This window comes from Amblyraja radiata, chromosome 13, assembly GCF_010909765.2.
Source record: "Amblyraja radiata isolate CabotCenter1 chromosome 13, sAmbRad1.1.pri, whole genome shotgun sequence".
In the NCBI taxonomy this organism is placed as follows: Eukaryota; Metazoa; Chordata; class Chondrichthyes; order Rajiformes; family Rajidae; genus Amblyraja; species Amblyraja radiata.
This window is the reverse complement of record NC_045968.1, coordinates 42,604,414-42,623,682: the sequence shown is the minus strand read 5'-3', so window position 1 is coordinate 42,623,682 and position 19,269 is coordinate 42,604,414. Positions and strand designations below refer to the sequence as shown.

General features: G+C 42.9%; 1 protein-coding gene across 4 annotated transcripts in view; it reads right to left on the bottom strand.

Moving 5' to 3' along the window:
• Positions 1 to 19,269, bottom strand: part of LOC116979939 (phospholipid scramblase 1-like) — a 69,331-nt gene that overhangs the window by 31,685 nt on the left and 18,377 nt on the right. The window contains exons 1-3 of one of the 4 annotated variants that reach the window (XM_033031891.1): positions 12,688 to 12,712; positions 7,098 to 7,141; positions 4,978 to 5,213 (exon numbers count right to left, since the gene is read on the bottom strand). In XM_033031891.1, the coding sequence (XP_032887782.1) occupies positions 4,978 to 5,213; positions 7,098 to 7,110 (249 nt within the window). In that variant the 5' untranslated portion in view covers positions 7,111 to 7,141; positions 12,688 to 12,712. Of the gene's footprint in view, positions 1 to 4,977; positions 5,214 to 7,097; positions 7,142 to 7,265; positions 7,358 to 12,687; positions 12,713 to 19,269 lie in introns of those variants that run through there. The other 3 variants (XM_033031890.1, XM_033031889.1, XM_033031892.1) reach the window with 3 other exon arrangements.

Here is a 19,269-nt window from a genome sequence, read left to right as displayed (position 1 = left end):
GAAGAAAGACTGGATAGACTTGGCTTGTACTCACTAGAATTTAGAAGATTTAGGGGGATCTTATAGAAACTTACAAAATTCTTAAGGGGTTGGACAGGCTAGATGCAGGAAGATTGTTCCCGATGTTGGGGAAATCCAGAACAAAGGGTCAAGGATAAAGGGGAAATCTTTTAGGAGTGAGATGAGAAAAAAAAAATTTACACAGAGAGTGGTGAATCTGTGGAATTCTCTGCCACATAAAGTAGTTGAGGCCAGTTCATTGGCTATATTTAAGAGGGAGTTAGATGTGGCCCTTATGGCTAAAGGGATCAGGGGGTATGGAGAGAAGGCAGGTACAGGATACTGAGTTGGATGATCAGCCATGATCATATTGAATGGCGGTGCAGGCTCGAAGGGCCGAATGACCTACTCCTGCACCTATTTTCTATGCTTCTATGTTTCTATAACATCGTGAGAACATATAAACATTGGGAATAGGCAAGGGAGTGGGCGTTCTGACATTCTGAGCCTGATCTTCTGTTGTTCACATCGATTATTGCTGATCGTTTCCCATGCCACCACTAACCCATTTAACCCAAATCCCTCGATTCCCTTCACGGCCAGAAATGACAAATCTTTGATTTGTATGAGTACATGACTGAGCCTCCCCTGCTCTCTGTGTTTGAGAATTCCGAAAGTTCACCACTTTCTGAATGAAAAAAAGGTCTCCACATCTTCATCTCAAACCCTCTGATACTATGCCCCCCCACCCCCCACCCCCCTATTCTCTGCAAGGTGGAAACATCATCTGAATTTGACCTGTAAAGTCCTATAAGATCTCCTATCATTGTTCTAACCTCTAGAAAATACTGTACCACCCAAACCTTTACAATCTCTCCTCATGCATCCTATCCACCACCCATGGAACCTGTTAAAATAATCTTTGCTAAATTCTCTCTGTGCCATGCACATTCTTAGTAAATGAGACCCGAACTGCACACAACAATCCACATGTAACCATATAATAACCATATAACAATTACAGCACGGAAACAGGCCATCTCGACCCCTCTAGTCCGTGCCGAACACATAGTCTCCCCTAGTCCCATATACCTGCGCTCAGACCATAACCCTCCATTCCTTTCCCATCCATATAACTATCCAATTTATTTTTAAATGATAAAAACGAACCTGCCTCCACCACCTTCACTGGAAGCTCATTCCACACAGCTACCACTCTCTGAGTAAAGAAGTTCCCCCTCATGTTACCCCTAAACTTCAGTCCCTTAATTCTCAAGTCATGTCCCCTATGTCGTCAACCTATGGCCTAATAATCTTGCAATTAGATTTCCCCATCCCTGCACTCGAATCCTCTCAAAATAAAAGCAAACATATAAGTATGTGCATCAAGATGAATTACCTCACATTTTACCATATTATATTAAATCTCCCATTCACTCAGCCAGCCCATATCTTCTTGAAGCTCCCTTATATCTTCCTCTGCACTCCCAATTGCACTCAGCGTAGGAACTTATTTAATGTTTTCCAAGAATGCAAATGCAGCACGCCCACTGTTTTCCTTATTTCATAGTCATAAAACATGGTAACAGGCCATTCAGCCCACTGTGCCCATGCTGACCAATGTACCCCTATCGGAATTAATCCAATCTTCCAGCACTTGGTCTTCTAGCCCAGGTGATTCAAGTGCTCATCCAGATACTTCATGAATAATCTCAGTGACTGCTTCCACTAGTGTCTTCCAGGTACTCACCCCTCTCTGGGTGAAAAAGGTCCACCTCAGGTTCACTTTAAATCTATAACCCATAATTACTAAATCTATGTCCTCTAGATTTATTCACTTCTGCTAAAAGGTGAAGTTTGTTGCAGTCGACCCCATCTATATGTCTCAACATTTTATATACCTCAATCAAATCTCTTCTTAACATCTACTGCTTTAGCAAAACTGGCCCTAGATTCTCCAGCCTCGACAAATAACTAAGATACTCTATCCTGGGTAACATCCTGGTGAATCTCTTCTGCACCCTCTCCAGTGCTGTCATATCCTTCCTATTGTGCGCTGAACAGAACTGCACACAGTACTCCGACTTAGGTCTGACCAATATTGTGAAAAGTCATAGTGTTATCTCTCTGCTCTTGTGGTGACTGCCTCTACAAATGTAGACCAATGTGTATGAAGGAACTGCAGAAGCTGGTTTAAACCGAAGATAGACAGAGATGCTGCCTGTCCCAAATGAAGGCCAATATTCCAAATGCCTTCTTAGCCATGTAATTACCTTCACTCCCATCCTTCGAGTGGCACACCAAGGCCCCTCTGTTCCTCCATACTTTCAAGGACCTAACTATAGGTGTATATCTTAGCCTCATTAGTACTCCCAAATGCATCCTCTCATCTATTTCTACTAGTTAATAATAATAAAGATTAATAATTTTTTTTCATAAATCCATGGTTCTGCTCAATCCTGTTATCCAGGTCATGACCCTAATCGTCGCCTATCCATGTCCTCCAGAGATGCTGTCTGACCCGTTGAGAAACTCCAGCACTTTGTGTTCTACTACATGATTCCAGAATCTGCCGTTCCTCGTGTCTCCATTCTTTTCACGATGTTCTGCTATTACATCATTCATTATAGATTCCGGCACTCCTGGGGCCACTGGAATGTTGTCCTATCTGCCATTTACTGCAAATGTCTTGTTCAGATTTAATGTCTCAAACTGCATTACCACATACTTTTTGGAATTAAATTCTATCTGCCACTGCTTGTCCAACTTTCCGACCGATTTATATCCCTCTGTATCCTTATACAACCTTCTTTGGTGTCAACAACTCCAGCAATTATTGCATCATCAGCAAACTTATTACTTAACCAACATCCACTATCTATATTTTTTTTAAACTCTAGGATGTAAATCTATCGCTCTTTGCAACATGACACCCCAACACTTAGCTCAATGTCTCAGCCTGTGAAGGCAAGAATACCAAATGCATTTCCACTATATTCTCCACCCGTGTTGCCACATTCAGGGAGCAATGGATTTGCACCCCAAGGTATCTCCGTACATCACTGTTCCTAAGGTCGTTACATTTACGCTATACGTCTGGACAGAATTTGCCCTTCCAAAGTGCATTACCTCTCACTTGTTTGGGTTAAATTCTATCTGCCATTGCTCTGTACAACTTTCCAGCTGATCTTTCACCCGCTGTATATTTAAACAACCATCCTTGTTATATACAACTCCACTAGTTTTTGTGCTATCTGAAAACTTGTTACATACCCCTCAGATACTCATCAAAGTCATTTCTATACTTTGTAAATTACAAAGATTCCAGCATTTTGTGTGGAGCCCCACCTGTTATAGATTTTCTGCTAGAAAAAAAACACCCATCCTCCACTATCCTCTGTCTGCTATTACCCATACTATTTTGGATCCAGTTCACCAACACACCTCTGTGCTTTAACCTTCTGGCTCAACCTACCTTGTGAGACTTTGTCAAAAGCCTTACTAAAGTCCCCTCAGCCAACATTTACCTCTATGTCCTTTTTAACATCATTGGTACCTCTTCACAAAGCTCAATGAGATTTATACGATCATCTCCTTGCACAAAACCATTCTAACATCTCCATCAGTTCCTGTTTTTCCAAGTGCAGATAAATACTGTCCCTCAAAATCTTCTCCAACAACCTCCCTACCGATATCCCTTCACCAGCCTTCAGTTTCCAGGATTATCCTTACTGTCATTTTTGAGCAAGTGGACAATATTAGCCATCCTCAAGTCTTCTTCCACCTCACCCATGGCTAATGTGTTTGCAAAAATCTCTCTTAAAGCCCCAATAATCTCCCATTGGTAACCCTAATCCTGGTATCCAGGAAATCCTGATACAGGTATGCTCTGAAATATCAGCCCATCCCTCCCAGAACTCTGCAGCCTCCACGTATGTATCTTTGATGCAAACAAATAAGGGCGGCACAGTGGCTGCCTTACAGCGTCATAGACCAATATTCAATCCTGATTACGGGTACTGTCTGTACGGCGTTTATACGTTCTTCCCGTGACCTGCGTTTGTTTTCTCTGTGTGCTCCGGTTCCCTCCCACACTCCAAAGGCGTACATGTTTGTAGGTTGTGTTCAAGAATTTTTTTTGGGGGGCGAGGACTCCTTCCCATGGAAGTGCGCTGTGAGGCGGAGACGATGGTAGAAGCGCTCCAAGTCATGGTGGGCGCGGAATTCATTGAGATGGGGACGGAGGGGGACAAAGGTAAGACCTCTGCTGAGGACAGACCGTTGGGTGTGGGAGAGGGGGAGGTCGGGGGGGATGGTGAACACCCGGCAGGGGTGGGAGTTGGGGCCAGAGGAAGGCAGGTGGGTGGACTGGGGACGGGGCGATGTGTGGGGGGGGGGGGGTTGTGGGTGTTGGAGGAGTGGTGGGTGGTCAGGGGGTGGGGGGGGAGAGAGGGCTGTAATGTGGGTGGGGAAGAGCAGGGGTGACATGGTTGGGGGGTGATGGGGGAGGGTCAGTGGAGCAGCCACTGAGGTTGTAAAGGGCTTCGGCCTGAAACGTCGCCTATTTCCTTCCTCCATAGATGCTGCTGCACCCGCTGAGTTTCTCCAGCATTTTGTGTACCTTCATGTTTGTAGGTTAATTAGTTTGTTATAATTGTAAATTGTCCCTAGTGTGTAGGATAGTGTTAGTGTACGGGGATTGCTGGTTGGCATGGACTCGGTGGGCCAAAGGGCCTGTTTCCGTGTGGTATCTCTAAATTAAAACTAAACTATTAATTTAGGATCTCGCTCATATCCCTTGCCTCCATGTGCTGATCACCCCTCTGGGATAAATTGAATTTCTCGACCATTTCCTCATTTCCAGCAATACATTCTTCCCTCTCTGTCTCTAAAAGGAGGGGCACACACATGCCCTTGCTTGCCTTTCCCTGCTTGTTCATGCATAAGAATTCTAATGGTCTGTTTTGATTAATTTACCTGCATAAGATACTCCAGTCCTGGAGGGCAATTTGGGATGCCAAGAGGCATTGGTATCCTCTGAAGGTCCATTTCTCCTTTGATTGCTGAAGGATCTTGAGGGGCATAATAGCCTGCAGGGGGGAGGGCCCCAGGAGGGTAGGCCCCAGGAGGGTAGGCCCCAGGAGGGTAGGCCCCAGGAGGGTAGGCCCCAGGAGGGTAGGCCCCAGGTGGATTTCCATGCTGAAAGTCAGATCCTAAGAGCATAATATTCAAAAACAACAAACACCTTTACAAATCAATTATTATTTCATGCAACAAAATCAAAAACAGCTTTAGTAAATCATCAAATATTTTACGAATGGTGAATGCCAAGTCATTCAAACCTTAGACAAGCTCCAGTGAATTGACAATAAGCAATATGGAATTTATAAAAAATAATTTAAAGCATTAATATTTAAACCTTTAGAGATGTGACCTGAGGATGACTTTAAGATCAATCAAGGACCAGTCTTCTCTTCTCCCATCAGGTAAGATGTAGAGAAGTTTCTTCCCAGCTGTTATCTGTCAACTGAACCGTCCTCCCACCAGCTGCAGAGAAGTCCTGACCCTCCCATCTACTTCTTTGACCTTCGAACTATCTTTAATCAGACTTTATCTTGCATGAAACATTATGCCATTTTTCTTGTATCTGTACACTATGGACAGCTTGATTGTAATCATGTATAGCCTTTTTCGCTGACTGGATAGCACGCAACAGATAGCTTTTCATTGTACCTCGGTACATTTGACAATAATAAACAAAACTAAACTAAACAATCTAATAGTGCTGCATGGATTTGGGTCAATTTATGCTTTTACACTACATTTAATATTTGGGTAAAATAAAGTATAATATTTCATAATGGTTATCCAAATATTTAGTACAAAAAACCCACCCCTTTTGTTACTCTTTTGCTGCAGACCTTTTTTCTTCAGACCTCCTCTGCATGCTGTTAAATCAGTGAGCACTCAGCTGACCCATGAAAGTTATATAAACAGGGTCTGAACTTCCAGCAAACACTTCAGATGCTGCGACCTGGACCAACAAACAGTCTGCTTGAGGAACTCAGTGGTCGAGTTTATCATTATTGCATGGAAAGGGTGGGGAGGGGGGACAGTGTTACCTCAAATTGAGGGACTCAAGGGCCTGTCCCACTTGATGATTTTTTCTGCGACTGTCGGCATCATTGATTGACGTATCAGGTCACCAAAAAAGTCGCGGCTTGATGCGGCGTGACGATGTATTGGTGTCTCCACAAGTGTCGCAACATTTTTTTTGTCGCAGCTGGATTTTGAAATGTTCAAATTCTTTCGGCGACCCTGAAATGTCAGTCAATGACGCCGGCAGTCGCTGGAAAAATCGCCAAGTGGAACAGGACCTTCAATGTTCATACTATTACGTTGTAAGCTATCCAAGCGGAATATGATGTGCTGTCCCTTCATTTTGCACGTGGTCTCTCTCTAGCAATGGATAAAGCCCAGGACAGAAAGGTCAGCATGGAAATGGGAGAGGGAGATAAAATGATTAGCAACTAGGAGATCCAGCAGGAATAGGTGGACCAAGCGCACGTGTTCAAAAAGGGTGTCAGATAAGGATAAAGGCGAGGAGGAGCGAAATGTAGAGCCAGGGAGAAGGATATAGGTGGAAGCAGATAGGGGTAGGGGAAATCAAGATAAAAGGAAAATAAGGGACTTGGGGATGAAAAATGCAGCACCTGCAGTTCCTTGTATCGGAATTCGATACTTGCGATATAGCTTACGCACTGTTTTGTTCCATTGACTTCAATGGGAATGAATATCTATTGAGGTATAAATAAGTTGTTTCATGCATGACCAAGGTGAATTTATACCCCAATAACTTTATCATGTATCAGGAATTGTATCAGTAAGTTACAGAATTAGTCAGTGACAGAACATAAGTGAATTTATTTAACAAAAAGCCCATGAGTGAAACAGCAGCCTGCCTTTTCCTTTTCCAGAGGCTGTTGTGCACTGCAAATGCCTTTGTTTTCATTACTAAATAAATTAACTCGGACATTTCTGTTTTTCTTTAACCAACTAGAAATGCAGCCAAGATCTGTATGCAAGATATTACCTACCTGGTGTGGCCATCTCTCAAGCTTCCTTCTTTAAGGGTGATCAGCTGAAGAAAGGAAACAAAAATGATCTGCGATTACTAATAATTAAATTACATTTTTTTCTTTTCAGACAGATTTTTTTGATAAAGAATTAACCTTTGGTCATTCTCAACGTGAGTTTTACTACACCTTTGCAAATCCGACTTAATAACTTTCCAAAATTGCTCCCAGTCAGCAGCTCTATGGAGCGTGCATACTCGTCGCCTGAATAAATGTTTCCTGTGACTGTACTGAATGGCAAGACTAGAACAATTTATTTAACCTTTCCCTGTAGAATTTCACAGGTCTATAAAACTCATTGCGAAAATTCCAGTTTGTTCTTTCACCTTCATAGTCATAAAAAAAACATTTCACATTTCATAATCGGAATTGTTGCAGTTGCCCAAGAAGAAATGTGAAAACAGTCACTTGCTGCTTAGGTAACACAGTGTACCTTGTTCAGCCACAAATGTATTGAAACTTGTGTAGAAAGGAACTGCTGATATTGGTTTATACCGAAGATAGACACAAAGTGCTGGAGTAACTCAACAGCAGCATTTCTGGAGAAAAGGGATTGGTGACATTTTGGGCCAGGACCTTTCTACAGACTGTAAGTAGTGGGGAAGGAACTGGAGGTACGAAAAGGTCAGAAGAAAGCAGGGCTGCCAACAAGGGTGGAGCCTATAATGGCCCATTGTTGGCCGGGGAAGGGATGATAATGAAGGGTAACACAATGCAAATTGTGGAACTAATAGGTCGACAAGAGTGGGGGAGGGGAGAGAGAGGGAATACTGGGGATTGAAATTAGAGAAATCAACCTTCATTCCGTTGGTATTAAACTGCTATTAAAACACATACATTTGGATTATCCAGGTGGTTTCCCAAAAGTCTGGTACACAGGACACAGGAAGGAGTGTGGGCGAGGTATCGTAACTGGACACCACTCTCCACCTGTGAGATGTTATGACCTCATTGTTTCTGAGTTACACTCAGAGAACTGGTTCTGGTAAATAAATTATGGCATATCAGAATCAACCTCATAAAACTGCGTGAAAACATTCACACCAAAATGATGTAGCTTTAGAGGACTTTCATAATACAACTTTATAGGGTTTTGGTTAGACTACATTTGGAATATTGGGTGCAGTTCTGATCGCCACTTTACAGGAAGGATGTTGAGGTTTTGGAAAGGGTATAGAGGAGGTTATCAGAATGTTGCCTGGATTAAGGGGTATTAACTACATGGAGAGGTTGGATAGACTTTGATTGTTTTCTCTGGAATATCGGAGGTTATGCGAAGAATTGATAGAAGTATATCAAATTATGAGAGGTACAGATAAGGTAGACAGTCAGAATCTTTTTCCCAGGATGAAAAATTCAAATACCAGATGGCATAGCATTAAGATGAGAGAGGCAAAGTTTAAATAATATGTGTGGGGCAATCTATTTTACACAGAGGGTGGGAAGTGCCTGGAACATAATGCTAGGGTTGGTGGTAGAAGCAGATATGCTAGTGGCACTTAAGAGAGGATTTTGGATAGGTATATGGATATGCGGGGAACAAAGGGATACGGGTTATGCACAAGTAGATAAGAGATGGTCTTAGCATCATGTTCGACACAGACATTGTGGGCTGAAGGGTTTGCTCTTGTGCTGTACTGTTCTATGTTCTATGTTCTATGTTCAAAAGAAGGAATCTGATTGTGGAGCGGACAGGCAAACATTGGTATTACAGCAGGATAAGCAGGTGAGTGATAAGGAAAATCACGATTATTTCACATAAACCTTAATCATTGTCATGTAAGAGAAGAGGAAGTATGATTTGTAGTAGCATTATATTTACATAGCAAAACACCAGCAAATCAGATTAAGAACATTTCTCACATGCATAATCTTAGGAAATATTTAGCAATGAGGAAGGAATCAGGGCCAATGTAAACAAAATTACACCATTTTAATTGACTCACAGGAACAAATAATTCTGCAGTTATGCATTCAAAACTCCTTCAAAGTTGTAAGAACAATTTAAAAAGGTAATTATAATACTATCTACAGGAGGTTGATGGCACAAAAAGAGTATAATTATAAGTGTTATGTTGAATTTTTCTAAGTCATGGTGAGATTTCAGGTGGATTGAACTATGGGCATCCTGCATTTGCAAAGATCAGGGGGTACCCAGAGTTGAACCAGAAACACAGGGGCAGGGGTGAAGGGAGGAACCATCTATTCCCAACTTCCACAAATTTAGCTCAGATGAACCCTAAAAATTAGGATCAGTAGGCCCCTTGCAACATGCTGAAAATATGATCAAAGCCAATCTAAATTATCCTTTATTCATAAACACAACAACTAACGATATTCTAATAAAATAACTTCTGCTATAAGGAGAGATTGGACAGCCTAGGACTTTATTCCTTGGAGCGCAAAAGGCTGAGGGGTGATCTTTCAGAGGTGTATAAAATCATGAGAGGAATGTCCCGACTACAGATGGTTCGACTGCCCCGACCGCGGGAGAATAAAGAGGGAGTAGTTTAGACTTTATTGCCATCCATCACAGTGAGAAATGTGGGACTTCCCAGTGGTGGATATGTTAACTTTTATGTAGTTGTGTATCTTGTTGCTTTTTTTCTAGTGTGGCGGTATGGTAAATCGAATATCACTGTACCTTAATTGGTACACGTGACAATAAACAGACCTTTGAACCTTTGAACCGTTGAAAGCTATGCTGGTTCTCAGAACCATTGCATCAATTCCACAATTCCATTTATTTTACCTGCAACCAATCTTCTGTTAGATGCCAGCAGCCCGCCCGTACTACTGAGATATACATGGGGTGATTTATGGTGGATAATTAACGTACCAACTAATACACCTTTGGGATGTGGTAGAAAACCAGATCATGTGGGCGAAACCAACGCAGGTCTGGGCAAAACATGCTAACTCCATGCCTGCTAACTAAGGGAAAAGTTAGGAGGCAGCAGCACTATCAGCTGCACCACTGTGCTGCTCTGTTTCTAACCATGATAATATGCCGTTCTTCATAATAATAATACATTTTATTTATGGGCGCCTTTCAAGAGTCTCAAGGACACCTTACAAAAATTGAGCATGTAGAGGAAAAACATGTAAGGGGAATGAAGTAATGAAGTTCATGGTGAAGAGTCCAAGATTTGTGAGAAAGCACAAGATTCATGGCAAAATGAATTCTGCTTAAAATCAAATGGGACGGCACAGTGGTTCAGCTGGTAGAGCTGCTGCCTCACAGTCCTATATACCCGAGTTTGCACGTTCTCCCTGTGACCACATGAGTTTCCTCAGGTTGCTCCGATTTCCCCCCACATCCCAAAGACGTGCGGGGTTCCAGTTAATTGGCCACTGTAAATAATTGACGCTTGTATGTAGGGACTAGATACGAAAGTTGGATGTCACAGAACCAGTGTGAACCAGTGATGAAAGGTCGGTGAGGACTCGGTGGGCCAATGTGCCCGTTTTCATGCTGTATCTCTATACTAAACAGGAAACTGTTGCTTGTGGCAGAAAAGTCAGCAGTTGTGACAGGCTTGCGGTTTATAGTTTCATTTTCTCGGAGCAGAATTAGCCCATTCAGCCTACTCCGCCAGTCGATAATGGCTGATCTATCTTTCTCTCTCAATCCCATTCTCCTGCCTTCTTCCCATAATTCCTGACACTGGTGGGTATCCACCAGCAATGAGCGGCCATATTGGATTTTCTTTCAAATAGAAGCAACAGGCTATTATGATTCAAACTACACTGTTTGAAGTAAATTCAATCATTTTCGAGAGGGAGTTGAAATAATGAAGGTATTTTTATTGTCACGTGTACCAATTAAGGTACAGTGATATTTGAATTACCATACAGCTATACTAAAAAAAAGCAACAAGACACACAACTACATAAAAGTTAACATAAACATCCACCACAGCGGATTCCCCACATTCCTCACTGTGATGGAATGCAATAAAGTCCAATCTTCTTCCTCGGTCAGGGTAGTTGAACCATTTGCAGTTGAGGCGATTGAAGCTCCCGCAGCCGGTGATCGAAGCCCCTGCGTTGGGGTAATTGAAGCTCCCGCGATGGGGTGATCGAAGCTCCCACGATCAGGGCGGTCGAACCTCCTGCGGCTTGAAGCTCCCGAAGTCGATCTTTAACCAGGGACCGCGAGCTCCACGATGTTAAAGTCCGCAGGCTCCCGCGGTTGGAGCTCCCGAAGTCGGCCTCCAGCAGAGGCTGCCAACTCTTCGATGTTAGGCCGCAGTGCGGACAGAGATACGATATGGAAAAAAATCGCATCTCGGTCGAGGTAAGAAATTAAAAAAAAATTAAGGATATATTCGCAAGTGTATGGAATAAGAACAGGGGGAAGTGGGGCTAACTTATTAGCCTTGTCACATCCAGCGTGGTTAAGCTGAAAATAGACACAAAAAGCTGGAGTAACTCAGTGGGACAGGCAGTATCTCTGGAGAGAAAGAATGGGTGACTTTTCGGGTTGAGACTCTTCTTCAGACTGAATGGCCAACTTTTGTTCTGTACCTTCCTTCGAGCTAACAAATTAGATGGTTGCAGTCATTCCTTTTTTAAAGTACTCAAAAAATTCTCTTGTTTTGAAAAATGATCTACAAAGGACAAAATGCTTAGCAGTGGACTAATTTAAACTAAAATAATTAATGTATTTATGCTATGACTAAGCATTTCATTAGAAATCTCAATGCAAAATATGTTGTTATTGTCGCAATATCTGTGCTCCCGGTGGCATCTGCCTATCTGCAGATTGCCGCTACTTCCTTTCACTCTCATGTTGTGGTGTGGCTAAACAAAATAATCTTATACGTTGGAGACACAACAGACTGCAGATGCTGGAACCTTGAGTAACAATATAACCAGCAGGATGAACTCTGCACGTCTGGCAGCATTTGTGGAGGGAAATGGACAGATGATGTTTTAGTTTGAATGCGAATCCACATTTCCCTCCACAGATGCTGCTTGACCTGCTGAGTTCATCCATTGTGTTCATGTTACCTAATCTTATGTTTTATTCATTAAGGATGTTGTACGTAGAAGGCACACATTCAAGCTTTAGGGTGATGATGCCGGTTTATTTCGGAATAAAACAGAAATACCTTGAACACAGCTTGGTAGATCATATTAAACAATTTTCATATGATTTTGATGAAACATAATTGAAACATTCTGCTCCCCTCTCTGTCACTGCTGCCTGACGTGTTAACATAGAATAAGAACAGGCATTTCGGCCCACAATGTCTTTGCTGACTGGTGATGCCAATCCTAATTGATCTTATCTGCCGCACATTTTCTGTATCCCTCTATTCTCTGCCTATTCATATGCCTGTCTAAATGTCTCTTCAATGTTGTTTCTGCTTCCACCTCTTCCCTAGCAATATGTTCAAGGCTTCGGGCAATCTCTGAGTAAAAAACTTGCCTTGCAATCTCCTTTCAACATCTTCTTTTACTTTAAACATATGCCGTCTTGTATTTGATATTTCCACCCTGGGACAAGACTGACTACCACATCTAAGCCACCAATAATGTATACCTCGGTACGGTCATCCTTCAGCCTCCAACGATCCAGAGAAAACAATCCAAATTTGGCCAACATCTTCTTATAGCATATTTACACTAATTCAGCCAACATCCTGTTGAAACATTTCTGCGTCTTCTTCAAAGCCCTCCCCTTCCTGTAATCTGACAACTAGAACTGCCCACAATGCTCCAAATGTAGCCTAACCGAAGTTGAATACAGCTACAACATGACTTCCAACTTTTGTATTGACTGATGAAGGCAAGCATGGCATGTGCCCTCTTTACCACCTATCGACTTGTATTGCCAATTTCAGAGACCTATGGACGTATACTTGGAGTTCCTTCAGTACATCAGTACATCCTTCAGTACATCAACGCCGTATCCATCCATTTACCGTATATTTTCTCTTACATTTGACCTTGCAAAATGCACCATCTCACATGTCTCGTAAAAACTCTACCTGCAATTCCTCTGCACAAATTTCCAGCAGGTAAATCCTGCTAAATCCTTTAGCAATCTTCCTCAGTGTCCATAGTCTATCAATTGTTTTGTGTTATCTACAAGCTTACTAATTAGCCTGCCTACATATATCACAAACAACAAAAGATCTTAGGTGTGCATACATCATGATATACATACGTATGAAGTACATACATCATGATAAATGCTAAAGAATACTTTTGAACTCAGTTTTGAATAACTTTAAAAAGTCATTCAATTTTGAATAACTTTAAAGATTCAGGCTCCACAGTCTTGTAAGGCAAAGAATTGTAAGGCAAAGAACTCCAACCTTTGGAGGGAAGATCTTCTTCGTGTGCAGGAAGGGCCTGCAGATGTAGGCTTACACTGAAGATAGACACAAACTACTGGAGTAACAGACTGAAGTAGGTTCTCGACCCAAAACGTCATCAATTCCTTCTCTCCAGAGATGCTGCCTGTCTCACTGAGTTACTCCGGCACTTTGTGTTTAAGATCTTCCTCATCTCAGTCCTAAATGGAAAGTACTTATTCTGAGACCCCCTCTAGTCCCAGATTCTTCCACGTGGGGAAATGTCCTCTCAGCATGTCAAGCCCCCCACAAATCTTACATGTTTCAAAAAACTGCATCCCATTCTTCTATACTTCAGTAAGTGTAACCTTTCTCCATAAAGCAACCTCTCCAGGCCTGGGAAATTTATAGCAATGCCAGAGATCCAATGACATTTTTTAGTTATGGGTTGCGAGTCTTTGAAACTTTCTTTCTGGAATTTCAGTGAAAGCAGAGAAATTGAATATCTTTAAATTTAGAGTTAGATTTACGTTTAGGTTTATTATTGTCATGTGTGCCAAGTTGCGGTGAGAAGGAAAAGATTTACTAGGAACCTGATGGATGACTTTATCACACGGAGGGTAGTATGTACATGGAACGAGGAAGTAGTTGGGGCAGATACAATAACAACATTTAAAATACATTTGGACAGGTACATGGATAGGTAAGGTTTAGATGGATATGGGTTAAACGCAGGCAAATGAGACTGACATACAGTATGGATATCTTACTCAGCATGGATGAGGGGCCAAAAAGGCTTGTTTCCATGCTGTTTGACTTTACAACTTAATGACTCCATGTAAGCCTCTCTCACTGGACTCATGGGTGCCGAAACAATGCACTATACAATTGGTATCCTTTTGTGTGAACTAGCATCTGAAGTTCCTTGCTTCTGACAAAACCACAGACTGACTTGAACATACTCATATACGTCAAATCAATACATACATATTGAAAGATCTGATTAAGAAAAAATGTTAGAATAACTCAGCGGGTCAGGCAGCATCTCTGGAGAACTTGGATGGATGATGTTTTGGGTCGGGACCCTTCTTCAGACGTACCTAAACATCACCTATTCCTTTTCTAAAAAGATCCTGCCTGACCCGCTGAGATACTCCAGCATTTTGTGTCTATCTTTGGTGTGAACCTGCATTTGCACTTCCTTCATACACAATACCTCCAGGCAATGCCCTTTTTCTCCTTTTCTTCTGTGGTTCAATCCTTCACTGTCTCTACAGACTCATCGAGATGACCAGAGAAAGAGAATGTTTGTGGCAAGCGGGCAGCAGGTGGATGGAACCAAAAGGGGAAGAAGGATGGAAATGAATGTTTGTGGAATCAGGGATGAGAAGTAAATAGCACACAGGGGTAAATAGATAGGGAAATCGCAAAGGCTTGAAGAAGGGTTCTATCCAATTTTGTGCCAACAATTTACACTAACCCTACACTAGTCCTATGTAATTCTCTCCACATTTCCCTTAATTCCCTCACCAGATCCTACCACTCATCCATGCATTGTAACCAATTTACAATGGCCAATTAACACACCAACCTGCAACCTGCAAGATGTCACTTAGCCCAGGTTGTTCATACATTGCCAGCTCTTCGCTGATGGCCACATCATTAATTCCCATCACTGAGTTTCTATTACAACATACTGGTCCAGTTGGTGTTTGACCAAAGCCTTCAATAATGGAGGTTTCGCCAAAGATGCACTCACTGAAAGAGTTTGTCAACAGCTAAATCTTACAAAGGAGCTCATAGCTGTCAGTTTTAGAAGGAGCTTAAGCAGTCTGCATTAAGTTCTGAAATGCCCCATCAAATAATTGAGTCATAGAGTGATACACAGTGTGGAAACACCCCCTTCGGCCCAACTTGCCCACACCGGCCAACATGTCCCAGCTACACTAGTCCCACCTGCCAGCATTTGGTCCATATCCCTCCAAACCTGTCCTATCCATGTACCTGTCTAACTGCTTCTTAAATGTTAGAATATTCCTTGCCTCAACTACCTCCTCTGGCAGCTTGTTCCATACACCCACCACCCTTTGTGTGAAAAGGTTACCCCTCAGATTCCTATTAAATCTTTTCCCCTCCACCTTAAACCTATGTCCTCTGGATCATTCTCCCAATGTCAGTAGAACATCTTAAAGAGTGGTAAAAGCAACAGGATTTCACTCAATGTGTTTCTGGTTGCACTGTAACCTAAGAAATTTGTAGGTTGCACCCTAACTTAATGCCGATTAAATCCGGTAAGATTAAAATGGCTGTTGTATGAATAGTGCTGGGATATTGTGTACATCTGCTGCACAGTAATATGCATAATACATGGGAGTGCCCAGTTCAATTTCACACAGAAACAATTGCTGAGGTGCTTTACATAAGGTGAGTGTGAATGCAGTGCAGTTTGCATATGAAAAATGACAGCAAAACAAGCCAATTTCTAGGCATTTATTCCTAAACTGCTAGAGGTGTAAACTTGGGCAGCTTCTAACCCAGCAGTATGATATTGATTTCTTTCAATTTAAATAACTCTTGCATTCCCTCTCTCTCTGTCCCTCCCCCACCCTAGTCGTCCTACTAGTTTCACTGTCGTCCTGCTTAGTTTCACTGTTTGTACCCCCTTGTTATCACCTCTTCCACAGCCAACCACTGTGGACCATTGTGATCATCTTTGTAGCATTGGTTGTTCTTTTCTTGGTTTTCGTTCTTTTGTTCTTTGTACCTCCTCATACCTCCAGTTTCCCTCTCCCCTGGCTTTCAGTCTGAAGAAGGGTCTCGACCCGAAATATTACCTGTTCCTTTTCGCCAGATATGCTGCTTGACCCGCTGAGTTACTCCAGCATTTTTTTCCTCTCTCTGGAGGTGTGGATATCTTTGGATTCACATATCCTAGTGTAGATATGTTTGTGTCTATTATAAACCCCTTGCAATACCTGCTCGATTTGCTTGTAATCAGGTATTCCTTTGCAATATTTGACTATTTCCTTCCAATTGTTATAAATTTCACACTGGTACAATGGATCTGGACCAACACAAAATGGGCTGCTCTTAAAAGCAAAAGCACCATAAATATTCAGTGACAGTCATATGACAAAACCCACTGATGCAATAAAAAGGGCGATCACAGTATGAATACAGCCAGCGATAAAGACTAAATTTTCCACATGTTTTTAATCCTGTAGTATTGTGAAATGAATAAACAAATTGACTTGCTTCTCACTTTGTGGTATTCATTTATTTTTGTGACATTAACTGCCATTTAATCACTTTATTGAGTAAATAAGTTAAACAATCAGGACTGCTACAGAAGGGTCTGATTAAGAGAATGATCCAACTTTTGCTGCAGCCAAATGGTGTTATTTCTGTGAACATCTAAAACTGCTGAAGAACATAAGAATTAAGGGACAGAAGTTTAGGGGTAACATGAGGGGGAACTTCTTTACTGAGAGAGTGGTAGCGGTGTGGAATGAGCTTCCAGTGGAAGTGGTGGAGGCAGGTTCGTTGGTATCATTTAAAAATAAATTGGATAGGCATATGGATGAGAAGGGAATGGAGGGTTATGGTATGAGTGCAGGCAGGTGGGACTAAGGGAAAAAAGTTGTTCGGCACGGACTTGTAGGGCCGAGATGGCCTGTTTCCGTGCTGTAATTGTTATATGGTTATATGGTTATAAGAACAAATAAACAGGGATAAACTATGCAAATACAAGGCGTAGCTATGGGCACACACATAGGCCCCAGCTACGCCTGCCTCTTTGTCGGGCACGTCGAACAATCCTTGTTCAATACGTACCAGGGCCCCATCCCCGACCTCTACCTCCGTTACATCAACGACTGCTTTGGGGCCACCTCCTGCACCCACACACAACTGACTGACTTCATTCACTTCACCACCAACTTCCATCCGGCACTCAAATACACCTGGACTATTTCCGACACTTCCCTACTATTCCTTGACCTCATTATCTCCATCTCAGGTGATAGACTTCTGACCGACATTCACTATAAACCCACTGACTCCCATGGCTATCTGGACTACACTTCTTCCCACCCTGCTTCCTGCAAGGACTCCATCCCCTACTCCCAATTCCTCCGCCTACGCCGCATCTGCTCCCAGGATGAGGCGTTCCACACCAGGGCATCTGAAATGTCCTCATTCTTCAGGGAACGGGGATGCCCCTCCTCCACCATAGATGAGGCTCGCACCAGGGTCTCTTCCATACCCCGCAACACTGCTCTCTCTCCCCATCCCCGCACTCACAACAAGGGCAGAGTCCCCCTAGTCCTCAGCTTTCACCGCACCAGCCGTCACATACAACAAATAATCCTCCGTCATTTTCGCCACCTCCAACATGACCCCACCACTCGCCACATCTTCCCATCTCCCCCCTTGTCTGCCTTCCGCAAAGATCGCTCCCTCCGCAACTCCCTTGTCAATTCTTCCCTTCCCTCCCGTACCACCCCGTCCCCGGGCACTTTCCGTTGCAACCGCAAGAAATGCAACACCTGTCCCTTCACCTCCCCCCTCGACTCCATTCAAGGACCCAAGCAGTCGTTCCAGGTACGACAGAGGTTCACCTGTATCTCCTCCAACCTCATCTACTGCATCCGCTGCTCTAGATGTCAGCTGATCTACATCGGTGAGACTAAGCGGAGGTTGGGCGATCGTTTCACCTCTGCTCGGTCTGCAAGAACCTACCTGGCTCAGCACTTCAACTCCCCCTCCCATTCCCAATCCGACCTCTCTGTCCTGGGTCTCCTCCATTCCCAGAGTGAGCAACACCGGAAATTGGAGGAACAGCACCTCATATTCCGCTTGGGGAGTCTGCATCCTGCGGGCATGAACATTGAATTCTCCCAATTTTGTTAGCCCTTGCTGTCTCCTCCCCTTCCTCAGCCCTCGGGCTGTCTCCTCCCATCCCCCAGCCCTCGGGCTCCTCCTCCTCCTTTTTCCTTCCTTCTCCCCGCCACCCCCTATCAGTCTGAAGAAGGGTTTCGGCCCAAAGCGTTACCTATTTCCTTCGCTCCATAGATGCTGCTGCACCTGCTGAGTTTCTCCAGCATTTTTGTGTACCTAGGGATAAACTATGTGCAGGAAGGAACTGCAGGTGCTGGTTTACACCGAAGATAGACACAAAATACTGGAGTAACTGAGCGGGTCAGGCAGCATCTCTGCATAAAAAGAAAAGGTGATGAAGTAATCGCATCCATATAGCCCTTCTTTATCACATGTTCCAAAGCAAACTATGGATTGTTGTGGGCACCACTTTTCCTTGGTCATCGGTGCCGGGTCTGATTTGTTCTGAACCTTTTCATATCTCTAGTTTCCTCTTCCCTCTCTCAGTCTGAAGAAGGATCTATTCCTTTTCTCTGGAGATGTTGCCTGACCCGCTGAGTTACTCCAGATTTTTGTGTCTATCTAATTCCGAAATTGCAGATGTTGAAATCTTGAGTGAAACACTGCTGGAACTCAACGAGTCAAGCAGCATTCCTGGAGTGAATGGACAGCCGATGTTTCGGGTCAGAAACCTTCTTCAGCGATAAGGCATGCGGCTTTTCAAGTTTGCTCCAACATTAGATGGATCTCTGTTTACAATAAAATCTGTTTATTTTCTCTATTGCACTACCTGATGTATTCATGTATGGTATGATTTATCTAGTTGGGTAGTAAACAAGATTTTTCATTTTATCAGGTGGCAATAATAATAAACAAGACAAGATGAGGCTTGCCAGTATCCAAGATATCCTCTTTCTTTAGTGAGCATGGTATCGCCTTCAACCATT